At 41.6% G+C, this 19,305-nt stretch overlaps 1 protein-coding gene and 1 pseudogene across 3 annotated transcripts in view; one reads left to right on the top strand and one right to left on the bottom strand.

The window, feature by feature from the left end:
• Positions 1-8,492: 8,492 nt before the first annotated feature.
• On the bottom strand, positions 8,493-15,523 carry LOC135700480 (uncharacterized; annotated as a pseudogene).
• Positions 15,524-16,462: 939 nt separating this feature from the next.
• Positions 16,463-19,305, top strand: part of LOC135700500 (progestin and adipoQ receptor family member 3) — an 82,294-nt gene continuing 79,451 nt past the window's right edge. Inside the window, exon 1 of one of the 3 annotated variants that reach the window (XR_010517580.1) lies at positions 16,463-16,902. Coding sequence is in view for 1 of the 3 variants with exons in the window: in XM_065221044.1 (XP_065077116.1) it covers positions 16,735-16,902 (168 nt within the window). In the remaining 2 variants the exon portion in view is untranslated. The remainder of the gene's footprint in view (positions 16,903-19,305) is intronic. The other 2 variants (XR_010517581.1, XM_065221044.1) reach the window with 2 other exon arrangements.

The following is a 19,305-nucleotide window of genomic DNA, read 5'->3' as shown; positions in this document are numbered from 1 at the left end:
CGAAATGCTGTCAAAAAACCTGAAAACGTATGACAACATTAACGCTTAACGCTTCTAACGTATCGCTACTATAGGAGCCTTTACCCTAGTGCTCACAGGATAGTTCATATCAGCCACCATGATGCTGAATTGACACAATCAATTTGCGACAACAGATTTCCAAAAAGTCCTAGTGTTAGTACCGTGGACCCTCGGTGTACATTTCGCTTACCAAAGCCACATCTCTTCCTTCGTTCGTTATGAATGGGCTATTTTTCAAGTTAATTCTTTAATCAACGAAAATTGCCGCTAGGAAAACTTTGTTGGTCATAACCATCCGACACCTCTTCTCCATAAGAGTGTAGTAGCTAGGTCGCTTCCCATCGTTTTCAAAACAAAACAACACTTTTCCCACATCAAGAACACGAGTTGGTCTTCCAGTTGAGTTTGTTATTTCGATGTCGCATTGAGACGTCGCTTAGCCACGTCTCATTGAGAAAAGCGCATGATACTCGTTCTCATGAAACGCATACATCCGGAAATGTGCTGTGCTTACAAAACAGTGCGACACACAGACATTAGGAGAATGTGAGATGCGACAAAACTGAAGAGAGAGAAACAGAGTGCTACAAATCTCTTGCGCATGAGAATGCTATGACTATGAGACTATTCGTATTGCGTCTCGCATACGGTAGCGCACGCACTGGAATCCTGCAATTTGTAACAAAGTGACGATATTTCAAATTAAATACCAAGCGACCTACCTCAAGAATTCAGCGATATTTGTTACACAATTAGTCAGAATATGAAAATGATCTTATACTTACCCAAGTAACAATTCAAGCTGAAAAGTAAGAACTGAAGCTGATTAGTGGTTGATTTAAGGTGTACAAAGCTGATTAACATCAGGCTGAATATATAGTTGATTAGTAGTGCATGACGCGAATTGTATCCCCATAATCCAACCTCAATAAGTTAGCTGATCTAAAGATTTAATAATCCTTGTTTAAGCTTAACACAACTCCACAAATCAGCAATCCGTTACACATATTTTGATAGCTTGATTTGTTAAATGTCATCAGTGTCTGTATCACTCGTTGCATTTCCGGCATTTTAGTTCTTCTAAATTCACTGCCTACCTTTCCAATTACAAGCAGTGGCAGCAGTAGAGACAAGGAAGAGGAGATTTTTAGGAATAGCTCCAGGTAGATGTGGGCTGCGATGACGTCGGAAGTATTAACATTTGCATTCCTGTGTTTTGTCTGTAATATTGCACTGAAGTTTCAGATCGAATTCCAAAAATATTACTCAATTATGGTACTAAAATAACATCCAAATGACCACCGAAATAAATCACGCACTTGTGTCCACATTGTGTTAACTACACTTGAAAATGAGAGGAATGTTTTACTGTCACCAGTTGTTGTTTACAATTCTGTATTGCTGTATAATACTCTTCCGGTTGCTGTTATTCAATTTAAATTTGACGTGAATCAAGTTAATGGTCATACCTTTTGCCACACATATGTTTAAATGGTCCAGAAGGTATGGTTTACGCCTGTGAATCAGCGATTGCCGGTTCGAATCCCGAAATGCAAAGGTAATTTTTTAGACTTATATTAACAATATAAATATGTTAATCCAATTAGTCAGCAAAAAAAGTTAAAGCAGTTCCAATGCATGAGATTTGAAGCGGTTTTCCATTATTATTTTAGAAATGAAAACTTGAAGGCTGAACAAGGGTTGGAAAAGACTGTTATTTAATGCATTAAAAAGCTTACAATGTATATTACTGTTATGCTTTTGACTGAATAAAATCACCAGATTTAGATGTTTAAAAGCTAAACAAAGGTTAACGTGGTCTATGTACAGCAATTATTCAATATAAGGCTGAATTAAAATCAATTAAACAACTCTTGTTAAGCATCAAATTGTTATATGTATGTCGCATGGATTTCGCACTCAGCGCAGCTTTTCGATGCCTACAGTTCGATTGTTTATTTACACTGGACCAAAACATCATCCGGGCATCGAATGTTTATTGCCTCACTCAAGCCCTATAACAATTATCAGATGATTTTGAGATGATCGTCATTCGATTTATCACCTGTTGGAATATGAATAAATCAAATGACAATCACCCATATAATGAATGGTTTTAGATCGATTTGCGAAAACCAATGTAGTCATAAATCAAACATAAAATTGCAGGATAATCGTATTATGTATTTTCAACTAATAATAGAATGAAATTATATGATGGAATGTCGGATGCAAACCAGGTGCAAAACATCAAGTTATATTTTACAATTTAATTATATTTAAACTGAGTTGGGTCCTTGACAGGCGAATGATGATGGCGAGGTAGAACCAACCGAGGGGCAAAGAGGGGATACAGCAGATTTATATTGGCTTCGTAGACCTCCCAGGAGTTGTCAACAATGTCATTACAGGAGCGATTGCTCTGGCTCTTGGGAAAAGTGTCCGTAGTTGCTACGGGGCCTCTGAAAGAATGGGAAAACTTCAATAGTCTCATCGTGCATATGTATCTGGAAGGAAACTTATCTTCTGGCCTTGTTGTGGTCGACCAACGTTCTGGATGTTCCAGTAGCGCTCACCGTTCCGAATGCTGACATTATTGAACATCAAATATTGTCGTGCTTATGTTAAATTCTCATTTGGTGACGGTCGAAGCGCGCCGCTCATAAGGCCGCTGCAACCCCGCCCTTAAGGATTATACACAGGTGTGTAACTTAGATAGTATTTTATGGCAGCGGCTTGAGGAGCGAATCCTGGATAAAGAGCCGCTGTGTGTTAAAACAATGGGCGCTGTCGTACGGCTATAAACAGAAAACAGATGGTTTAATCCCATTTTGAGAAATTATCCTGCCACACACAATACATGTGGGTTAGCAAAATGATACACGTATACTTACATCTAGCATTGCAATTCTCTTTACGACCTTTGAGAACATATAGCAACTATACTCTTAAGCTTTCACATAACGTGTGTTGCCGTTTTTTTTCGGTTATAAACTATTTTAAAATTGAAATAAAATGATTTTAGTTATATGACTACCTCAAAAGATATTACATTCGTTTCCATATTGAATGTTTTTCACTATATCTAACATATGTATTGCTAACGAAATACATACAAAAACATGTCAATATTCATTCTCCAATGAAAAGAGCATCACACGTGTGCAAATAGAAAATCATCCGACTGATTTTGTCATGCGGTTTTCAGAAACATGGAAATTGAATGCAATTGAATGATGTTTCATTCTATAAATGGAGGGTGATTTGGTTCAGTGTAGGAAACGGCAGCGCTTGCGCAATCACCTGTCAAGTTAATAGAGATGCTTGCCGTGTCGCATTAATTTAATTCAAATTAACAGTTAGTGTTTTCTTCTTCTGGTGGTCTTATAAGATATAATATATTGTTTTGTCCAACATTGTATATGGGTGTGGCCAACGTGGGACTCAGATGACCACCATTGAACTTTTTTTTTAATTCTCATGTGATTTAAGGTGCTGCATGATGTATACGGCAAGTTTCAGGTCGTCTTCAGTTTTAACCGTTTTAACTTCCGTATTCAACGGAACATGTTCCGACCATATCTCCGGAACCAGTTAACCGGTTCCGGAAACATTTGGCGGTTGTTGCGTTCACTTTGATCCGGATACCGCGATATATCGATTTTATACCAACATGCTCAATCGATTCTAAATCAGCTCCTAATAATTCTCCCATTATTTGAGTTTATTTGAATGCGAACTCATACCATAGAGGTAACTCTAAAGGCCCACGCACATTAGATCCGGATCGAACGCGTTGCGGCAAAGTGACAGCTAAATCTATTGTCTAACTGTCAAATTTACGTCAACGCAACGCAAACGGATCTAATGTGGGTAAGCCTTTAAAAATAGAATGTCCCGAAGAAACGTGCTCAACTTTTTGGCACAGCTCTGGTCGAGGCTCTGGTACTCTCTTCGGTCCCAAGCTAATCGATGCACCAATCACGAATCAAAATAAACATAGTCTAGTACTAGAATTTAGACTATAATGGGATACGTTAATCGATTTGCTTGGGACCAAAAGGCTAGTCAAGTAGTGAGCCAATTTAAAATCGTTAGTTTCCACCGGTTGCTCATACTGCACCGGCCCTTTGAAGTTTATACGGGAATTACTATGGGATAAGTGAACTTTTTGCTCTCAACGGCGAATGAAAACGACCGAAGTTTTGGGTTATAGAACTCATAAATCACATTAAGTTCAGGAACTCAGCGATGAGCAAATTTGCCTCATGTTTTCCAGGTTTGTTCAGGATAAAACTTCCCCGAATATGAGAAAAGTAAAGATTAGATTCACTCAGTCTATTGATACTTCTCCTAGAATGAGTAAAATTTTCCCGCAGATTTTTGAGGTTTTCCACAGGACCATGAGGCAACTTTACTTATCGCTGAGTTGCTGCACTTTTGGCGATTATGAGTGAACTAAACTCAAATTTGGGCTGTTCTCATTCGCCGTGTAGTGTTTCCATTTACCGGCCATTTTTGGCTTCCCGGGAAACAGCTGATAGCTCTTCGCGGGAATTCCCGGGAAACGAGAAATATTGTTGTTAAAAGTCCAGAAAGATAATAAGTTGAATTGATGGCATTTATTCATCAGAATGTTTGTTTCTTAACTTCTTTACATCGATTTAGAATGCAGAAAATGGTTTAAACATTTAAATTTAATACATTTACTTCCATCGGTAAATTTTCCCGAGCTGCTAACGATTTTTATTCCGATTTCTTCTACAATTTTAACGTAGGATTACGTCTTTCGGCAACATATTGGGGGTGCAATTTGAACAAAAAATCGACCGCGTTACGACAATTGGTCAGGTTTTGAACACTTATAACTCTGTCAATAGCGGAAAGATTTTAGTTCTAAACAAGCCAATCGATTGGAAATTTTTCTACAAATCTACTAAATTGAAATTTTTTTAATGGGTCACTATTGAAAATTACACAAATTTCCAACTGTTGCAATGGTGATCAAAACTGTAGCATGTTCGGTAATAATTTCTAAGTGTTTGGGATTATCAATCCATTCTAAGTGTGCAAATTCTGGTAAATCAGAATTATCAAGATAGTTTGATAGACGTTGCTGCTAGAGACTGAGAACGCCTCTGTATCTGCATATATCTATCATAGGAAGCGAATTTATTTTAAAAGAAAAGGTAGCGTTTCAGAATTCTCTATGGTAAGTGATGTGATCGTTTGATTGCTTCACGATACTAACAACTCCATACTATTAAGGAGATTGGGATTGAACCCATGATCTTCTGCTCACTAAGCAAAAACGGTCGCCCTTAGGCCAACGAGCTCCACACTAGGATGGTTCAAAATATCAATGTTGCTTCACCAGCCTCCATCGATTCCAAATAAAAAACTAAGGTTTGGATGCGAATTCATACTGCACTGGCTCATACTGAAGTTTATATGGCGATTACGATGGGAAAACTGAACTTATTGTTCACATCGTCCTAGCCCTTCGCTATAATGATTTACGGAAAAGATTGCTATTTGCACTTATGCAAAATTATATCAGCTACAATTTTGCTGAACACGCACCCACATCGAATCCCTGAGCTTCCCTGATTTTCCAAGCCATAAATTGGATTCCCTGAATTTAAGCATAGTTGTCCCATTAGTTAAAACACCCCCACTCATTGGGGCATCTTCCTGTTTGGGGGCTTGTCTTTTTGACCAATTGGCTGATCAAGTTGCTGGAAGGAGATTCTTTATTGTTCCGTAGATGAGTAATGAGTATAAGCGACTTTGCCTATCGATCTACCCAATCCGTTTTTGGCCCTTCATACAGCGACATGTTGAGGACAATCAGAGGTTATTGAGCTTGATCAAGACAAACAGAGAAGAGAGCCCACTGCTGTCGGACTTAGTTTCCGTGTTACAATGGGTGCACAGAGAAAAAAATTTACCCTAAATTTAAGTTCTTTTTACTTAATTTTGGGTAATTTTGAGTTTTGCATCCCACTCTCACTTTTTGTTGTTGTCAAAAACGGAACGAGAGATTCGACTTTCTCATGACTATCGTTCAATAAGTATATGAGATATTCTCAAATTTGAGTCAATTGAACTTAATTTTGGGTAGCAAATACATACGAGTAAGTAATTATTTTTGCCGTAGCCAAATGCAAACTAGTATAAGCGGTTTACTGAAAATTAGCTTATTGAACGGAACATGGGAGATGAGTGAAAAGAACTTAATTTTGGGTAATTTTTCGGTTCCGTGTGGTATACCACTATCATGCATCATGCAGTTGTGCCATTAGTTAAAACAGCAAGCTGAGAAAAACGCTGTTGAGGATTTTATCTCCATGGGCTGCTTATGGATGGGGCCAGGGCTGGCAAATGTCATTTTCAATGAAAAATCTCATACGATATTTACAGAGATACTTCTGTCACTATCATCGGATGAGAAAACGATGATACAGATTTTCTTCAAAATCTCATCGAATTTTTTGTCATGACAGCACGTAACTGTGTTGTGATCATCGTAATTGCTAGCTCATTTATTACTATTTAAGTTACTTATACAAAGGAAATCTTATTAATATATTCACTCTACCGATAACATGCTTGCTTAAATTAATCCAAATCAGTTAGAAATGTTGATGTCAAAACCGCATAAGAATTATTCTCATGAGTGCTTGATCATTGGAAAATGACAAGAAAGCTAATGATAGGTAGTTTCGTCTCGTGATAGTGAGAGGACCTGTTTTCTCATTGTCACATGACGGCCGTGATATTTACCAGCTCTGGATGGAGCACCATAGTTTTGGTATTTTTCGCGACGTTTTTTGAACAAAGTAGGAAACTTTTTGTGTACTATAGTAACGTGACAAGGCGGTGATATCATCAACCGGTGGAAACTAACGATTTTAAATTGGCTCACTACTTGACTAGCCTATTGGTCCTAAGTAAATCGATTAACGTATCCCATTCTAGTCAAAATTCTAGTACTACACAATGTTTGTTTTGATTCGCTATGAAAATTTGACAGATAAAATGAGGGGTTCGTGGATTTTCCTATGTTTCGAGGGGTGAATCGATAAGCTTGGGACCGAAGATAGTACCAGAGCTGAGCCAAAAAGTTGAGCACGTTTCTTCGGGACCTACTAGTCTTAGAGCTACCTTGGATTCTAATTAATGTGATTATAATATAAACAAATAGCATTTTTCTAACTTAAGACACCAGCAGGGTGACCAAAACAAGACTCTCCCTCCTCGCCAGTATACCTCTTGTTCTATATGCAACCCTGAGGCTTTATACAAAATTTAAGCCAAATCGGTCGACATTTACCTTTTAGAAGCTGTTTTTTTTTCGAATAAATTATAAATGTGCTAATTAGTTGGCCATTTTCAACCAGCTCCTCCATTTCCGGCACGTGCTTCCAGGCAAAATTCAGCGAATTTGTAGTTCTGTGTCAACATTTCAGCTTAATTGATCATAACAAAACATAGTTGCAACATGCCAAAGTTGGCTAGTTTGTATGAAAATCAGCCTATTGTGCTCATTTAAAGGCCACCACTGTAGGTGGCGTTGCAAAGGTCCCAAACTTCTTTAAACTCAATACCCTAATAGAAAATTATATGCTCAACAACTTTATCCGGCAGATGATTCGAGTTGTTCCTGAAAAGTTATCAGCATTTTATTGTAAAAATGTCATCACTTCGTCAACGCCCTACGTAGTTTATGAACAGCCCCTAAACAGAAACTCTTTAAATTCACCCCCTTTGGCTTGTCGCCCTTGACAGGGGTCAATCTCGCCATCCCCTCACTACGGTGCTGAAAAACGATAGGTATTGAATTGCTGATTCCAACTTGGAAGCAAACCAGTTTACATTAATCCCCATTGAAAACGCAAGTACTCGGCAGAATTGCATAACCTAATAAATACATCACACTAATCACTGTGGTATCAGAGGAGTTAAAACTTTATCACCGCCATTCAATGAAATTGTACTCCATGAAACAAGGGCTCCTCTGCTGTCTAGCCTCTTATTGCCAATTATTGAGCACATCTCATGTGAAACGAGACCGGTTCGGCTCGTGTTTATTTTCGAATCTGTGTGTGTGGTGTGTGGTGAAAATAAACGCATCTTTAGCAAAATTAACTTTGGCCAAACGAGATGTATGTAGGTAGGTAGTGTTAACCTGATCGTATCTATTTAAAAAAAGAGAAAGCTTTAGCGTGTTTTGCTGTTATGCTTTGCATAATGTCACCATTCATACTTGGTGCGCAAGTTTAAAAAATGATAATGTATTCAGTTCTTTCGGTCTAATTTTGTTTTAGTTCTTTTTATTATTATTATTATTATTATTATTATAGAGTTTTGGCACTTCTCAGCAAAAATGCTGGAAAATTTCACCTACCCCGCTCTGTGGATCTCATTCGTCAGTTGACTTACATCCTAATTTGTTTGCTTCAGTCGGATCAGTTATGATTCAGGAATCGCCGGACAATACTACATGTTCCAATAATCACTGCTTTCTAAATGCTGTTCATTTCTCTTCGTAGTTTCAACTCTTCAAGGGAACGTATAAGGGTACGGGGAACAATTCCGGTCGCCGAGATTACTACCGGAACTATACGCACATCCTCCAGGTGCCACATCTGCTTCAACTCCTCCGCCAAATCGTGGTACTTCACTATCTTGGTCGAGAACGTTGACTGAACATTGCGATTTAACGGTACAGCGATATCGATGAGGGTTCCCCGCTTCATCCTTATGTCGTAAACCACAATGTCAGGGTGATTGGCACGAATGTGGACATCCGTAATGATCTCGCGATCCCAGTACAGCTTTATGCAACTATTTTCCAGTACCGGGTCTGGCATGTACTTGTAGTAGGGTACGTACTGGTTCACCAAGTTGTGCTTCAGTGCAAGTTGTTGATGCACAATCTTAGCGACATCGTTGTGACGACCGAGATACGCAACTTCTGCAAACGCTTGGCAACCAGCAACAACATGTTCGATCGTCTCCCCTACTGCATTGCACTTTCTACACCAGTCTTCTACTTCTTCGTACAATATGTACCTACGGTAGTTCTACGTCGCAATAACCCGATCGTGGATGGCTACCATGAAACCTTCAGTCACTCAGAAGAGTTCACCTCGCGCCAGCCACGTATTCGACGCCACTTTTTCGACATGCGCTTGTTCCAAGTGATGAGGATGCGTGCCATGCAGCTTCCACGATGCGACTTTATCTTTGACAGTTTTTCGGTCGCAATTCAACTGGTGGTCTTCCTGCGCCAGATGCAGGGCGCTGAACCCGTAGTCTGCCTCACAAACAGCACGGTACACGGGAAAAAATCCGTTCCGAAATTCGTCAACCTCCAGTCACGAATTTCGGAACAAGCTGATTTTTCGTTTACGAATATACACCATGAATAAAAATCATGAAATCCTGACCATTGTTCAGGAAAATAAAAATAACGCCTGCATCGTAACGGTGCACCATGCACCAGTGAACGCATGTCATGAAAACGTGAACACTTTTCCTGATAACTGTGATTTAGTTCAGGTATCCATGATTGAAGTTCATGAATTTGGGATGATTCGGATCACGAAAACAGGAACATATTTCATGGACTGTTTTTGACAGTATATTTATGTGTTGACTTAGCTGCTATATTTTTCAACGTACGCTGTGGTACCCGGAACCGAGAAAAAAAAATGTTTTTCGTTGAATGGGCGCACAGGAACATCGAGGAGAATGATGGTTTGGGAACCGATTCCAGAATTAAATCCACTGGATTTTCTAGCTGCGGTCGGCAAAGAGATGGAGTAACAGCTATCTGCACGGATATAACCAGCGAGTTGGATGGTTCCTGAAAATTACATTGTTGTACAGCTTTAAACATTTCCTGCAACTCAAACATTGTGGAGACTAGTCGTTCTTCGTTGATAAAGCTCAATATGGTTATCCTGAGAGTACAAATTGTTGATTGCTGTCAATTATTGTTAATGCTGCATGTACGGGAACAGTAGTGGTGAATATTTACCGTCATCTTCCTCTTCATGATCCTCAGTTCCTATAATGTTTCCCGTATCGGATAAGTCATCGCCAGGCTCGGAGAAATTAATCATCTCGGCTCATGTCTGGATTTGTGTGGTAATCTTTTCTTAATCCCTCAGTGCTGTATTGGTAAAGTACGGGCCGTTTTTCATAAATAATGGGCTCTGGATCAACCGTAGGTGATAGCCCCGAAAATAACCGCTTGGCTTACCAACTATCTTACCTGAATGCAAATGAGGACGTATCTTGAAGACTTGTTTATGAGTTTAAGCAAATCTCAACTACCGTTGCTATTTCTTCATACATATTTATAATTTTCGCGGATGCTTTACTTTAGTGTAATGACAGTCTTATCATCCATTTATGAACAACGTTCACGAAGGCAGGAACAGAATCACGCTTATGGGTTTATGAATTCATTGTATCATAATTTTTGTATGCGTTACGAAATGGTTTGTGGTGTTGAGCACTCATGCATTTAGTTCATGGAATTGTGACTGTTTTCACGAAGGTTGGATTTATTGAATCACGTTTATGGGAATCAAATCATGAATGCGAAGCAGATGTAAGTTCACGTTGTCGTGATTTTTTGTTCACGAAAATAGGAACGGGTTTATTTGCGTGTACACTTCGTGACGGTTCTGGCTTTCTACGAAGTAGCTCCGCAACTGCTGAATCTGGGAAACACATAGCGCTTGGATATCAGTGATGCCTCTTCCTCCTTCATTACGGGGCAAGGCGACTCTCTCGACGGCCGACTTTGGGTGATGCATGCGATGCTTAGTGAACACCACTCGTACTGCTCGTTCTATCGCCTCCAAGTCTGTTTTGGTCCACTAGATCACCCCAAAGCTGTAGGTCAACAGGGGCACGGCAAACGTGTTCATCGCCGGCCGACAGGAACGACCTTAGAACACGATTGATTCGATACAAGAACTTTTCCTGCAGCTCCTTCTTGATCGCTGTATGGCGAATCCCTTTCAGTTGCAGGAACCCCAGGTACTTGTAGGTTTCGCCTTCAACCATATTCCGAATCTCCTCCTGTTCGTTGATGCGGAAAATACCAGTATCCATTACTTGACCCCGACGGATATCGCCTCCAAACTGCATCCGGATGTCATTACTGAACACCGTTACAAGCTGCAAGAGGCGGTGCAGCTTCTCCACTGTTTCCGTAAACAGCTTCAAGTCGTCCATGTAGAAGGTGTGGGTAACATTTGTACTCCTTCCTACACTTTTCAAATGGTAGCCATAGTTGCATTGGTTGAGTGCTCTGCTGAGGGGATTCATCACAAGGCAGAACCATAGCGGACTAATGGTATCGCCTTGGAAAATCCCCCTTCTTATGCTGAGAGTTCTGGACCGTAACACCACTGCTCCGTCAGTAACGTGGAGAGATGTACTCCACATTCCCATTGCGTGCTGCATAAGCCTGATGCTCCATCGTTCACTTTGTACAACCAACAATCAATTCGAAACTTACGATTCTAAATTGGCTCACTACTTAACTAGCCTATTGGTCCCAAGCAAATCGATTAACGTACCCCATTCTAGTATAAATTCCAGTACTACACTATGTTTGTTTTGATTCGCTATGAAAGTTTGACAGATAAACTGAGGGGTTTGTGGATTTTCCAATGTTTCGAGGGGTGCATCGATTAGCGTGGGACCGAAGATAGTACCAGAGCTGAGCCAAAAAGTTAAGCTCGTTTCTTCGGGACCTTCTGGTCTTAGAGTTACCTCTATGGTACAACTGCAGTACCTTGAGAACGTACGAATGCGGTACTGAGTCGTACCATAGAAACGTGCTCAACTTTTTGGCTCAACTCTGGTACTCTCTTCGGTCCCAAGCTAATCGATGCACCCCTCGAAACATGGGAAAATCCACGAACCCCTCATTTTATCTGTCCAACTATCATAGCGAATCAAAACAAACTAGAATTTCGACTAGAATGGGATACGTTAATCGATTTGCTTGGGACCAATAGGCTAGTCAAGTAGTGAGCTAATTTAAAATCGTTAGTTTCCACCGGTTGGTCGTACGCCTTATTGTAGTCGATGTACGGCATGCTCAGGTTTCTCTTTTTCTAGCTCGCCTGACAGACAATAACTGCATCGATGATGACCTGATCTTTGCAGCCTTGAGTGTTTAGCCGGCAGCCCTTCTGTTCTTCGATCATAACGTTGTTTACATTGCAATGGTTCTGTATCTTTCGATTTATTACTGATGAGAGCACTTTGTATAGGCTCGAGAGACATGTTATTGGCCTGTACTTAGCTGGACTAGCCGTGATATGGTCCTTGGGCAGTTGGGGGTCTTCTAGTACCATATTGAAGCATTCCGCCATCCGCCCATGGATTGAGGTGAACATTTTATACCAGAAGTTATGCACAAAATCTGGTCCTTGTTCAGCCCAATTCCTGGTATACCGGGTAGCCTTCCGAATATCCTAGGCGGTTTTAACGACCATGGGCATGCTTACAATTACTCCTATCCTCTTCCTCTGCCAACCACATCCCATCACTGTTATGTTGAACAGGATTCTCCCACAGATCGGCCCAAAACTGTGTTACATCGCCAATCTCCGGGAGTCCTTCGCTATAGTCGATTTTGTTGTTACGGATGTGGTTGTAGAACTCCCTTTTGTTAGTGTTGAACATTCGAACTTTCTCCAAAATGTCGCATCAGTTTAGCAAGGGCACTCAACCGCTGTACATGTGAGGTCATGGAGTTCTGTGGGCTTGACAATTTCAGCAACGTGACGAACTAGCCTCGATTATCGGTTTCCCCTCTTGTACTGTGTCAACCGACCAATCATAGTCCGAAGTGTGACGATTCGACCCTCCAGGCGTCACATCCATACGGGTTTTTGTGCGTTGGAACGTGTACGATTTTCGCCGTCTCCTTGCGAGTACGTCCGCAATTTCAACGTTTGTACCACGGCCATAGCTGCACAGTACAATATGAACTGCAGGTCCTCAAGGTTCTCAACGGCCTCCAAGTGCTGTGGAAAAATATCCTCGTTGAGAATGCTTACTGCACTCGTTAGTCGGTAGGGTCCGTGCCTTGGAACTGTGTAGCCGATGCGTCCATTCGAAAAGCTAGCACATTCTGTGGTTGTTGGCGTTGCTGCTCTACTGCTTGTCCAGGAGCGGTTGGCTCCTCCGTTGACGTGTTAACCGCTGCAATCGACTCACGTCTCTCACTCGCAACAGAACTTCTTCTCGACGTATCGCTCGATCCATTCCCTTCCCTCCATAGTCCAGCTTGATGCACTCTACCTCGGCCGGTGCAAGCAAGTTGCGTGACAAGATTGCTCGCTGCCTAGTATACAACTTGTTCCGGTCAAGCTGTTTGGCAAATCGAGGGAACCGCTCATTGAACATATCCAGCATCCTTGATCTGCTGGACATATCCGTCTCCAACCTCGTGCAAACGTAGTTTCCCTCGTCCACATGATCCGCTGCCTTTGGCGGCCTGCTAAAGTAAGCGATTGACGCCGGTCAATCACAGCTTCATTAGCAGATGCAGCATTGCCTTGGTGTTGTCTATTGCTGACTGTTCGGTCTCGCGTGTGAGTTACGGGCTGAGCCCGTTGACTGAAGGGCCGCTCTTGCACCTCATCTTCCTCCAGTCGCTGGCCGCTCGCTCTGTCTCACGTTGTCCCAGGACCAGCTCCAGTAGAGGCTCCTTCCTCGGGCGATCGTACTTACCTTACCAATCAGGCTAAGGCCTTGTTGTCCTCTGCTGTCCGAAGAAGTCTTCTCCACTCTACTCGATCCATGGCCACAGTTCGCCAGCCTCGTAGTCTGCGAAGGGTCCGCAGGTCACCTTCTACTTGGTCGATCCACCTTGCCCGCTGCGCGCCTCTTCTTCTTGTGCCTGTTGGGTCGCTTTCTAGAACCATTTTCACTGGGTCGTCGTGCGGCATTCTTACGACGTGCCCAGCCCACCGTAGTCGCCCAATTTTTGCAATGTGGACGATGGATGGTTCTCCCAGCAGCTGGTGCAATTCGTGGCTCATTCGCTTCCTCCACGTTCCCTCATCCATCTGCACTCCACCGTAGATGGTACGCAACACCTTCCGTTCGAGAACACCAAGGGCGCGTTGGTCCTCCACGAGTACAGTCCAGGTCTCGTGGTCGTAGAGGACCACCGGTCTAATCAGCGTCTTGTAGACAGTCAACTTCTTGCGGCGGCGAATTTTATTCGACCGGAGCGTTCTCCGGAGTCCAAAGTAGACACGATTCCCTGCCATAATGCGTCTTTGAATTTCTCTGCTGGTATCATTTTCGGCCGGCACCAGTGAGCCCAAATACACGAACTCATCGACCACCTCGATTTCGTCACCGTCAATCTGAACTCGGGGTGGGAGGCTAACATTGTCTTCCCTAGAACCTCTTCCTTTCATGTATGTTGTCTGATGTACGTTTCCGCCATCATCTCAAAGTTCCGTGCCATAATGTCAATGTCATCGGCGAAGCTAAGGATCTGGATGGACTTCCTGAATATCGTGCCACTCGTATCTATCCCAGCTCTTCTGATGGCACCTTCTAACGCGATGTTGAACAGCAGACACGAAAGTCCATCACCTTGCCGTAACCCCCTTCGAGATTCAAAGGGACTCGAGAGTGTCCCCGATACTCGAACAACGCACATCACTCGATCCATCGTCGCCTTGACCAATCGCGTCAGTTTATCCGGAAATCCGTACTCGTGCATAATCTGCCATAGCTGATCTCGATCGATTGTGCCGTATGCGGATTTGAAATCGATGAACAAATGATGTGTGGGCACGTTGTATTCGCGGCATTTCTGCAGAACCTGTCAAATCGCGAAAATTTGGTCCGCGGTAGCGCGGGCACCCATGAATCCCGCCTGGTATTGCCCCACGAACTCTCTTGCTCTCGGCGATCGTATTGGCCTTAATTTTCTTGTTCTCAACTCTATGTTGGTGTTGCTTCTTTCCGGGGATTTTTGTTATTTTGTTCCTTTAAATATAAGATTAAACATAAATATACGCAAATTGATTGTGGGAGACTTTTAAGACATATACTTTATGTTAGATAATGAGTATGGTAAGTGTGCCAGTTTTGGCATTAGTGCTCCAGCTTTTGGCCCTAGCCAATTTTAAATACATTTCCATAGTTTTATTCGCATTTATCGAAATAAATTTTGCAAAAAAAAAATGTGAAATTTAAAATAAGACCATTTAGAGGCCCAAAAACTGGCTCACTTACCCTACTAGATGTATTCGGAAATAATTGCAGTGCTAAGCTGGGTAAAGGTTAGATTGAGTTGACCCTTGGGCGTTCCATACGTACAATTTTTAAGAACGCCGCTTATGTATTCGTAAGAAAGGGCAATATTCAAATCACTTACAGCTTGCACGTGGTAGAAATATTTAAATTGGCTAACCTCAGTGTGACGACGTTGCATTATGTGGGAGATCTATGTACCTGCAGCTAGTTTCCATAATCTGCCAATCATATTTAATAGCACTAGCAACAACTTTGTCTTGATAAGGAAGCTTAAAAAAATCATCCTACATCGCGGCACGATTATTGCTAGGAGGATAGATAGACACATATATATATATTTTTTTTTTTTCATAATTCGTAGTGGTTGCCATTATAATGCATTCATAAGACTAAACACTAATCGCATTAGCACCACAACTGAATGCAGCATATCGAATGAAAACCGGATATCGAAGGTATACAATACACTACTCCTAATGGACAATCGTAAGCAGCTGGTTGAAAAGATTGTATTCCAAGACGGATTTCTCGTGTAACATTTGAAAATGGCGTTTCAAACCAAGAGCACTATTGGGAAGGGGAGAATTTCCCCTATCCGATGGTTTTGTTGGTTTGCGTGGTGTTGCTTACAAACGTTGATAGACCCATTCCAAATGTCACGCGAGATTTTTGCAAACAATTGTCTTATAACAAGTGACGTGAATTCGATGCATGGCGCTATAATACCACTTGCACACGATGCCGGCTGACGATGACTAGCGTGAACAATTTGTTTATTTATTGAGTTTTAAGTTTCTTTCGAACTACCTACTACCACTTGCACGCTTTCGCAAAAGCCAAACAATTACTGCCTGCTCTGCTGTACAGAGATATATGACGGGGTTGTTGCTGCAATTTGCTTTCCCCTTAAATGACAACAATCAAGAGAACTTCAATGCATCGCCAACCAGACAGCAGGATGGCATGTTTGTGGAAAGTTGAGCTTTAGCCCTTCGTCGCCATCACTCAATGGGTTTCGCGAACTTAAATGAACGCTCTCTCTCTCTCTCTCCATCTGCGTCTAGTGCAAAAGTGCTCCCTTGGATGTTAGAGTGTCGGTCTTCCTTAATGATGGATTTAGCCTTCTAGCGTACATCAGAGCTGTGTAATTCAATTCAAGTGATAATAAAACATATTTTTGTATGGTAGAGTGGTGTTGGAAGCAAAAATGAAAAAAAAAGCTAGCCAATGGGGTCAAGTCCGTCTCAGTGGCTACACGTTAGTTCCTGATGTTGCCTTATAGCCACACATGGTGAAGTTATTGCTGACAATAATTGTGATCTAAATGTGATAGTTACGAAAAGAACTATAAGTCTGACTGCAAGTGTTTGATAGCGGAACGAAACGAAAATGGAAGAGCTGAACAATCTTTTCAAATCGGAACTGCTGGCAGCGGCCGGTAGTGCAGCCATGAAGATGGACGAGAACATGAACACCAGCGGCATTATGGCATCTACCCTGATTACGACTACAACAACGGCTGCCACGTGCTATCAGCGGTTCACAAAAAGTAGAAAGGTGAGCTATTTAATTTTTCTGTTTACTTTAACGTTATGTTATGATTTCTGCCGTTATACCCATAACTGCCCTACGTTATATGCAATCCCAGTGGCGTGCGCAAGGGGAGGGGGCATGCCTCTCCCCAAATGATTTTGAGTTCACACCCAATACGCCCTCCTGATGCATTTCATCCACACAAAATACCTTTAAGCTATCCAATATAACAATTATAAAATTTATATGCATCCCAGACTCCCTGTTATTGCAATTCAATCTCTCAACATTTCCAAAGAGATCAAAAGTCCCATAGAACATCCAGCTGCTACTTCAAAATCATCTAAAAATCATCAACTTTCCATTGAAACCCTAAACGTCCTGATGTTACAGTTCAACCTTCAAACAATTTTTTCAGGACATCTGTAGTGTTACTAAGCGCCTTTCTGAGCTTGATTGAGCTTGAGCTTGATTGACCGCCCACGGTTGCTACTCTGTTATTGCCAGATCAGTTGTAATTACACAGAGAACCAATAGATAATGCTTGGGACTAGCAATCATCCTCAATGTGTAAAAACTGGTGATCTTAAATTAGGCAATACCAGCGCCGGCCGCGCCCGAACACAGGTCAAGAAAGGAATGGGAAGGATTGTGTTGACATGACACTCGTTTTGATGGAAGCCGAGAACACCTCTGCACTTCCACGAGGAATCACTGGGATGTTGGATAAGAGGGTTGGGTTTGCAGCAGGGTTCGTTTTGGTAAACGATAAGCTGAATTGATGTCCTAACGATCATATAACGCGAAGGAGCTTGGGACTAAACCCATGGTCTTCTGCTCAGTAAGCAAAAACGTTTGCCACTAGGCAGACGAGCACCTTTTTAATCACCGAGTTGCTGTTATTACCATGTAGTCATATTAACAAATAAAAGGATTGACGAATCTTGAATGTGGATGGGCCTGAGATTAGACTCATGATGTTCTGCTCAGTAAGCAAAAATGGTTGCTCTAAGGCCACCGAGCCCCTCATATCACATAATACCGTTGCTCAAATTTTTGTATCCATTCAAACCCGGAACTAACGACAACAACGAGTTTCGCAAAATACACGATACACAAGCGATTTTACCATAAATCTCTTTGATATGTAAGGACCTGGGACCGCGTTTTCCTGCTCAGTAAGCAGGCCACTGTAACCGACGATCTCTCAAATCCGAAAACGAGTTAAGCGAGTTATAACGACCTTCTTCCACAAGGAGGTCTGTTTCTGTTTGCACAGACAGTCCCACTAGTTTCCGATACATGTATAGGGGATAGTAGGAGGTTAAAAGAATGGAGAAGAGTTATAGAGGTTTTTTTGTAGTTGTTTTGCTGAAAAGAGAGAAACAGAACTAAACGAAATTACACCTGTTGAAAAAAGATAAGTCTATTATTTTGGTTAGTGATCGTTTGGATTTGGGTCACCCCACGTTGTGTTTAGGTTAGTATAAATAAATAATACTATATAGTCATATAAATCACCACAGCTCATTATCTTCAGCGTTATCGGCGTTTCTGGATCTTTAGTTGCCTCTGTGATATACTTACTTGCGGCATACTATTTTGGGAGTGTATATGAGCGTGTACCATGTACGGTAGCTCATCTCTCATCGTGATGGTGGGACATAGTAGACAAATTAGAGAGAAAACAAGGAGGTATTAGTATTAGTTATATGTAAACAAACAAAACAAAAGAAGAGGAGAGGAAAGAAGAGCAGAAAAATAAAAGGGGATAAAGTAGATAACAAAGAAAAGAAACGTAGGCAGATTATTAGAAAAGGCATTATCCGAGACTCAGCAATCAAATGTCACTCCCGCCGAGATCTCAGCGAAACCCCCTTCCCGCCGAGACCCGCACAGCCGAGCTCGGTAGAAAAAAACTAAGTGTGTAGATAGATTAGTAGGAAAATAAATAAAACTACTTTATGACTCAAAGTGCAATGAATGAGCGTTAGTTTCGGGATCATTTCAGTGTTAGAGTTATGTTAGTTTTGATCCGTAATCAGCCCTGCCGACCCCTCAACATTAGTTGCAGGCAGTGGTTGTTAGATAATGCGGCACTGTAACTACTACTATTTTATAGGTATGATTCGTCAAGTTTATACAACTCAATGTTTCAATTGAGGCAAACTATCTATCTTACAATTACAAAAGCAAACCTAAACTTACAATTATATGCAAATGCAAAATGAAACTTGACAAATCATCGTCAATCCCCTTATTACAGGGCAGGGCCTGACGATTTGAATCTAATTTTAATCAGTGAACGGGCACCATATGGTATATTTTCTCACCATGAACCTATCATTTCCAGCATATCTGAACTATTTAATAAATGCAAGCCATCACATGGGTTACGCTCCGCCTAAGCAGGCCCTCCGCATCCTG

This window comes from Ochlerotatus camptorhynchus, unplaced genomic scaffold (genome assembly GCF_037179485.1).
Source record: "Ochlerotatus camptorhynchus isolate MF236.1 unplaced genomic scaffold, CSIRO-AGI_Acam_v1.1 ptg000137l, whole genome shotgun sequence".
Taxonomy (NCBI): Eukaryota; Metazoa; Arthropoda; class Insecta; order Diptera; family Culicidae; genus Ochlerotatus; species Ochlerotatus camptorhynchus.
The sequence above is the reverse complement of the archived record's forward strand: the minus strand, read 5'-3'. Positions and strand labels throughout refer to the sequence as shown.